This window comes from Portunus trituberculatus, chromosome 31 (genome assembly GCF_017591435.1).
Source record: "Portunus trituberculatus isolate SZX2019 chromosome 31, ASM1759143v1, whole genome shotgun sequence".
Taxonomy (NCBI): domain Eukaryota; kingdom Metazoa; phylum Arthropoda; class Malacostraca; order Decapoda; family Portunidae; genus Portunus; species Portunus trituberculatus.
Window position 1 is genome coordinate 10,343,396 of NC_059285.1, and position 7,950 is coordinate 10,351,345.

The window sequence follows — 7,950 nt, forward strand, 5'->3', positions numbered from 1 at the left end:
CTGCAACTCCGCACCCTTTATGTTTTTATCTTCCACTCTTCCTCTTCCTCTTCCCTTTCTTCCTCTTCTTCCTCTTCGTCTTCCTCTTCGTCTTCCTCTTCATCTTCCTTCTCCTTCTCTTCCTCCTACTGCATCTACTCTTCTAACAACAACAACAACAACAACAACAACAACAACAACAACAACAACAACAACAACAACAACAACAACTACTACTACTACTACTACTACTACTACTACTACTACTACTACTACTACTACTACTACTACTACTACTACTACTACTACTACTACTAATAATAATAATAATAATAATACTACTTTTTACTGTTCAATACTTTATTCCTCTCCTCCTTCTCCACAGTAGTCCTAGTAGTAACTGTACTAGTAGTAGTAGTAGTAGTAGTAGTAGTAGTAGTAGTAGTAGTAGTAGTAGTAGTAGTAGTAGTAGTAGTTGTAGTAGTAACAATTGTGATAATGATAATAATAATAATAATGATAATAATAATAATAATAATAATAATAATAATAATAATAATAGTAACAATGATATTGATAATAATAATAATAATAATAATAATAATAATAATAATAATAATAATAATAATAACAACTAATAATAGATAACATTGCATGGAAGGAAAACTTTGTGCCTAATTACTTGCTGAGGCACCTCCACTTACCCCTCCCCCCTAATTATTGAGGCGGGAATGGAGGCGGGGGGCAGGTGGTGGTGCAGTGGGAGGATGGGGTGAAGGAGAGAGGAGAAGGGGGAGACGGAAGGGAAGGAGATAAAATAACAAAGAAAACTTGTGTTGATTGTATTCTTGTCATGCCAGAGTTTGCTTACCCAGGGATAGTGTTGTTTGTAGGCACGAGAGAGAGAGAGAGAGAGAGAGAGAGAGAGAGAGAGAGAGAGAGAGAGAATGTAACACGAAACACAACAGTAACCTTTTTCTTGTGTCTATTATTCGAGTCATAAACTGCCTTGCTTGTGTGTAACGTGCGTTCTCTCTCTCTCTCTCTCTCTCTCTCTCTCTCTCTCTCTCTCTCTCTCTCTCTCTCTCTCTCTCTCTCTCTCTCGCGTCTCTTGAAAACATTTAATTTAGGATTTAAAATGGAGAGAGAGAAAAAAAAACAGTCGTAATTATGAAAACGGTGGGAAAGGTGAGGAAGGAAAAGAAAACGAGAGAAATCATCATGTCTTTACTAAATAGACAGATAAATACGAAATAGATAGAATAAGAACATGCTACAGTCTCTACACACACACACCTCAATTCAAGGCAATTAGGAAAAGATTCAAGTGGTTTTTTTTTTTTTTTTTTCCCAAGGATTAAGTGAAGTGCCGTCCCTCTTACGCAGTCACTTTCCAACTACTACATATTCACCCTCCACTTACTTGTATCCACATAACATTACCTCCACTCATTCATCTCCCAGCACTTATAATTCACCCCTCTCCATTCATTCTTCACTTACTCATTTTTTTTATTTATTATTTTTTTTTACCATCATATTCTCTTCCTCATCTCCCGATACTCACAGTCATCTCCCTCACTCATCTCCCTCACACACTCATCACTCACTCGTATTTCCTCACACTCATATGCTGGCACGCTTTCCATTTTTACTCATTCACATACTCATCTCTCTCTCTTCATCTCATTAATCTCGTAAAATCACACTTTTTTTTATTATATTTTCGTTGATTATCTTTGTTTAGTGAACGAGAGAGAGAGAGAGAGAGAGAGAGAGAGAGAGAGAGAGAGAGAGAGCGTGTGGGTAATTGTCGGCGTTGTGTGAGACAGTGACCGGGAAAAAAATCCTGAGAAAAAGGAAAGAAAAAGGGGGAAGAAAATTCTCTTGTCAGTTAATATCTGTAGGTGATGAGTGGCGGGAGGGAGGGAGGGAAGATAGGAGGAGAGAGAGAGAGAGAGAGAGAGAGAGAGAGAGAGAGAGAGAGAGAGAGAGAGAGAGAAGGAATGTCATGGCAGGTGTCAATTTTAGGGCGAGGAAGGACACACACACACACACACACACACACACACACACACACACACACACACACACACACACACACACACACACACACACACACACACACACGATTTCCTATTGATAGTGTGTCAATGATAAGGTTACGAGAGAGAGAGAGAGAGAGAGAGAGAGAGAGAGAGAGAGAGAGAGGTTGTTTGTATCTCATCGAGGTTGTTGATTTACTGTCATGCGTTTGTAGGTCGAGTCTCCGGAAGTTAATATTATTATTATTATTATTATTATTATTATTATTATTATTATTATTATTGTTATTGTTATTGTTATTATCATCATCATCATCATCTCTGTCATCATCTCTATCATCATCGTTATTGTTTTTTCATTATAGCAGCTGCAGCAGTAGTAGTAGTAGTAGTAGTAGTAGCAGCGATAATAATACTAGCATCTTTAATTCTTCTATAAAGTCACCACCAATACCGTCGTTTATCAGGAAGGCAATGGTTACTAATAGCAGAATTTAATGATACACGCATACCCAGTGTTATTAATGTTGGTGGTGCGCTACACAATGCAGGGCTCCTTGGCGGAATGTTTCACCACCAAGGCACCATTCAATTAAAAATAACTTATAATGCGGGCGAAATAACGTAATAGCTCTTGTATATATCATGTCTAAGTAGTGCTCTCGTTATCCACCCTCCAATACTTCCCTTCCTTCCTTCCTTCCTTCCTTCCTTCCTTCCTTCCTTCCTTCCTTCCTTCCTTCCTTCATCCCTCTCGTCGTTATTGCCTTCTTTCCTTTCTTTCTTTCTTTCTTTCTTTCTTCCTTTTGTTTATTTTTTCATTCATTCATGCATTCCTTTTTTCCCTTTCTTTTTTATTTATTCTTTCTTTTCCTCCCTTTCTTATCCTTCCTCCCTCCCTCCCTCCCTCCCTCTTCATTCCTCCTTCCCTCCCATCGCTTTTAATTAAACCTTTCCCCCGCTGCACATTATTTTTCTCCTTCCTCACAATAATTCTTCAACTTTTTTCGACGCATATCAGGAAAAGTCTATTTGTTATGTATGTAGCGTAGAAAACACCGAATTATCCTCTTATTCTTTTACTTATTCTCTCTCTCTCTCTCTCTCTCTCTCTCTCTCTCTCTCTCTCTCTCTCTCTCTCTCTCTCTCTCTCTCTCTCTCTCTCTCGTGTTCAGTATTGTTCTTTTCTTTTCCTTTCTTCTTTTTTATGTTTTCTGTATCTTTTCAGTGTCCATGCATGTTTTTTTTTTTTTTCTGTTCCCGTGTTTACCTGCAAGCTTTTCTCTTCACACATTGTTGTACTACTGTCTTTTATTAAGCATTTTTATAACGTAGAAGTGAAAATCTGATATCTTTTTCAATCTTTGCCTCTGTGTTTTCTCTCTGGCATTTCCGTGTCCATGCAAACTCGCCCCTCCCTGTTTATTTCATCAGCGCTGTGGAAGATAACGAATCGTGGCTATAGCAGTAGTAGCAAGGCTGAAAATAAGAAAAGTTACAACAAAAATGTAAAGAAGGAGAGAAAAATACCCATGATTACATACAAACCTTTATTTTTTTTCTTCACATATTGTTGTATTACTGTATTTTATTAAGTATTTTTGTAACGTGGAAGTGAAAATCTGATATCTTTTCTTTATCTTTGCCTCTGTGTGTTTTCTCTGGCATTTCCGTGTTCATGCAACAAACCCTCTTTTTTTTTTATCTTTTTCTTTCATCAGCGCTGTGGAAGATAACGAATCATGGCTATAGCAGAAGTAGCAAGGCTGAAAATAAAAAAATTACAAAAAAAAATTAGACAAAAATAAGAAAAAAGTTGTAATCTGGAACGAGCTGCCGTAATTTAGTTAACCGTACGAAACTTTCCTTTTTTTTTCTGTGTTTTTAATGAGATTTGGTCGGAAGCTTGATGAAAGGACAGCGAGAACATTAAGCTGAGGAAACCCTGAGACTTGCATGATGAACGCAAGCACAGAAGGAATAAAAAAATAGAGACGAAGAAAGAAAGCAAAGAGAGAAAAAAAATATGCGAATGTTAATAATGTGATGATGTGAAATTAAGTAATAAAAGTTGTCGAGGATGTCAAATTTATAATAGTAGTAGTAGTAGTAGTAGTAGTAGTAGTAGTAGTAGTAGTAGTAGTAGATATTTCTCACGCTCATCCAATTTTTTTTCTTTAACGATTTCAACTTTCTCTCTCTCTCTCTCTCTCTCTCTCTCTCTCTCTCTCTCTCTCTCTCTCTCTCTCTCTCTCTCTCTCTCTCTCTCTCTCTCTCTCTCTCTCTCTCTCTCGTATAATTTCCTTTCACTTTCCTTCACTTAGTTTTATTTCCCTTCTTTTCATTCTGTTATTTCCATTTATTTCTCTTTCTCATGTCTTTTCTTTTTCCTTTCTTCTTCATTATGTCTTTCCTTCCTTTCCATTGCTCATGTCTCTTATTTTTCCCTTCGTTATTCTTCCTCATGCTCTCTTATCTCCTTTCACTTGCTTTCCCTTGTTTCTCCTTTTCCGTTTCTCCTATTTTACTTTTTTTTCCCTTTTCCTGTTCTTTTCCTTCTTTTTCTTTTTTTTCGTTTACCTTCTTTCTATGTCATTCCTTCGCTTTCTTCCTTCCTGTTTCTTTCCTTCCCATCTATTTATTTTCCTTCCGTTTCTTTCCATTTTCTTCCTTTTCCCTGGACCTCCTTTCGCCTTTTCCATTCTCTTCTCATACTCTTCCCTTTTCTTTCCCTTATGTCCTTATGTCTTTTTTTTCCTTCCCTTCCCCTCCCCCTCCTCCCTCCTCTCCCTTCCCCTCCCTTCCCCTCCCTTCCCTTACCCATCTCTATAAAAAGTGAAGAGACACGCCCTTGAGTCACCTCTGTGATTGATTTCCCTTCACGAGTTTAAAATGGCATTCTCTCTCTCACTCTCTCTCTCTCTCTCTCTCTCTCTCTCTCTCTCTCTCTCTCTCTCTCTCTCTCTCTCTCTCTCTCTCTCTCTCTCTCTCTCTCTCTCTCTCTCGCGTCTCTCTCTCTCTCGTGGGTGTCCTCCATTTGAATAGTAAATCTGGAAGCAAGCCAAAAAATAACTTGATGAAAGGAAGCGGGGATGGAAATGAGCCTCGGCATGACAAGTTTGGCGGGGAGAGACGGACAGGTGACGCAGCTATTAGGAAGCCAGGTGTTCTCTGCTGCTGCTGCATTGGTGGTGGTGTGTAGTGGTGGTGGTTGGTGGTGGTCTTGGTGGTGTAAGCGTGTATTGTAATTGTTATTGCTGCTGCTGCTGCTGCTTCTTCTTCTTCTTCTTCTTCTTCTTCTTCTTCTTCTTCTTCTTCTTCTTCTTCTTCTTCTTCTTCTTCTTCTTGCTACTGCTACTGCTACTGCTACTACTACTACTACTACTACTACTACTACTACTACTACTACTACTACTACCAGAAAAAGTTCTTGCAGGGAATAGGAAAGAGAGAGAGAGAGAGAGAGAGAGAGAGAGAGAGAGAGAGAGAGAGACTGCAGTATGTATAAAAAAAGAAAAAGACTAGTGTGTGAGTTTCAAGCATCACGTGATTTTTATTCTTCCTCCGCCGACTTTGATCCAATTACTGTTATTTGCAGGGATAAACAGCCGCTATCACAGGCAGGGAAAGGGCGCAGGGGACTGAATATAATGGAAAAAATACCCGTTAATCTAATGGAAGAGAAAATCGAGCCATGTCAACCTGTTCATTTGCATTTTTCTTCTTATTTTTTACTTTTCTTCGCATATACGATGATGGAATTAGAAGCTGTCTTGTAAAATGAACCTTAGTCTGTATTAAGGAAAAATAGCAGTAAAGCGAATTGAATAGTAAATCGAGCGATGACAGCCTGTTCGTGCACCTTATCTTGAAGTTTTCTTTGTTATTTTCGTCTTTTTTTCGGATATAAGATAAAAAAGTAGAATTAGAAAATTTATATTGTAAATTAAGGTACAATTGTGTTTATTTTAATGACCAAAACAAATAGTTATGACAAACTTTCCGTGTATCATATCCTTATCTTACATTTTCTTATCATTTTTACGTTTTTTTTTCTACTTATGAAATGCAATAATTAAACAAGAAACAATTGTCTTGCAGTGTTGGGTATTAACTTTAATGACCAGAAAGAACGAGCTGTGAAAACTCGTACATATTTTTTCCTCATTGTTTTTTGCTCTCTATTTTTTTTTTTTTTTTCATTTTAGCTTTACGATAAATAAATAAAATGGGAAATAGTCGTCGTGCAAAATAGCTCACCGTTTATATTAATTTCAATGTCCAGATAGATGAGCTGTGATAACTTGTTCGTGTATTATATCTTATATTTTCTCTCTTTTTCCATGATTTTTTCCATACCGCTTGACTATATAGGAAAAAAAAAAAAAAAGACATACCACTTCACTATTGAAAAGGAAGATAAGGAAAGAAAAGAAATAATCCTGCATTATGAGTGTGATTGGTCCTGAGTCACGTGCGTCCTGAAGGCTGCTTGGTGGTTTAGTGATAGCAGTGTGCCGCCCTTCATGTTCCATCACCATTACCGTAACTCAGAGTGTCGCGGCATGAGTGAGAAGAGCATCGGCCAACGTGAAGATGTGGCGTGTGACAGGAAAAGAGTGTGGACTTTTGCCAAATACAAAGAGGGAGAGGTGAAAAAAAGAAGAGATTCGGTTTAGTTAACGAGAAGAGAGAAGCGTATTTATCTTTACCAAATAACGCAAAAAATAAGACATTCAATCATATGAGACGGAAAAAAAGGGAGAATAATATAAACTTTTGTCAAGCAAAGAAAGATATTTGATCATAAAAAAAATGAATAGATAAACAAACCATAAGAGAGAATGATATAAATCTCAGCTAAACACACAAAGGCAATGCAGTTAACAAGAAAAGGGAGGAATTTAAATCTTAGCAAACACAAAGGAAGATTTTGGACTGAAAAAAAAAAAGAAAAATGATTCGATGCTTGTACTGTAAAAGGAAAGAAGACTCGTATGTCTCCACCAAACACACACACACACACACACACACACACACACACACACACACACACACACACACACACACACACACACCATTGAGTGACGAGCCCATGGGGTGGAATTAAGGCAGTCAGTCAGGCGGGGAAAGTGAAAGACAACCTTATAATAAACTCGAACCACTCAAACATTCCTTAACCAAACGACCCTTGGAGACACCTGCCCGTCCTTGCCTCTCCACGCGACGCCCTTGAACCACCGGAGGACAAACAGAGGAAAATAGAGAGATAAATATACACAGAGAAATACGAAGCTTACCCCTGACACACACACAAACATACACACAAACATACACACACACACACACACACACACAAAGTCACCTCTCACGACCCAGCACACCGCCACAGCCATCTCGTGCCGTGTGTCATTATTTCACGGGTCAGAAGGCACGTGCCGCCGCCATAACCAGAGGAAGAATCGCCTCTAATGCCTATCGCCGGTAAAACTTGCAGAAGATTATGTATACTCGGCATTTTTGAAGTCACGGGGATCAAGGGAGGTGGGCGGGCTGGACTTGACTACTGTGTGTGTGTGTGTGTGTGTGTGTGTGACGGGCGGTGGCTGGTAGGATGGATGGGATGGGAGAAAATGGGAGAATGGTTTATGAGAAGATAACGAATGGATAAATGGATGGAAACGGATGAGAGGAGAACGAAATAGGCACTAGATGTATGAATAGAAAGGTAGATAAAATGTGAAGGAATAGAAGGGGCAATGAAACTAATGGTTGATTGATAAATGTGCATAAGATGGATGGGAAGAAACGAAAGGGAACAAGTAAGCGAATAATATAAATGAGACGGATGGTTAAGGGATGCAAAGAGGAGGCGAAGAAAAATAGAAGATAAATAATTAGGAACGGGAAAAATTGGGAATATGGA

General features: G+C 38.4%; 1 protein-coding gene across 1 annotated transcript in view; it reads left to right on the forward strand.

Annotated features, from left to right (window-relative positions):
- Positions 1-6,589: 6,589 nt before the first annotated feature.
- LOC123511039 (centrosomal protein of 135 kDa-like) overlaps positions 6,590-7,950 on the forward strand; it is a gene marked incomplete at its 3' end in the record, with an annotated part of 64,381 nt that continues 63,020 nt past the window's right edge. The window contains 1 exon segment of the mRNA XM_045266655.1: positions 6,590-6,676. Within this exon segment, the coding sequence (XP_045122590.1) occupies positions 6,590-6,676 (87 nt within the window).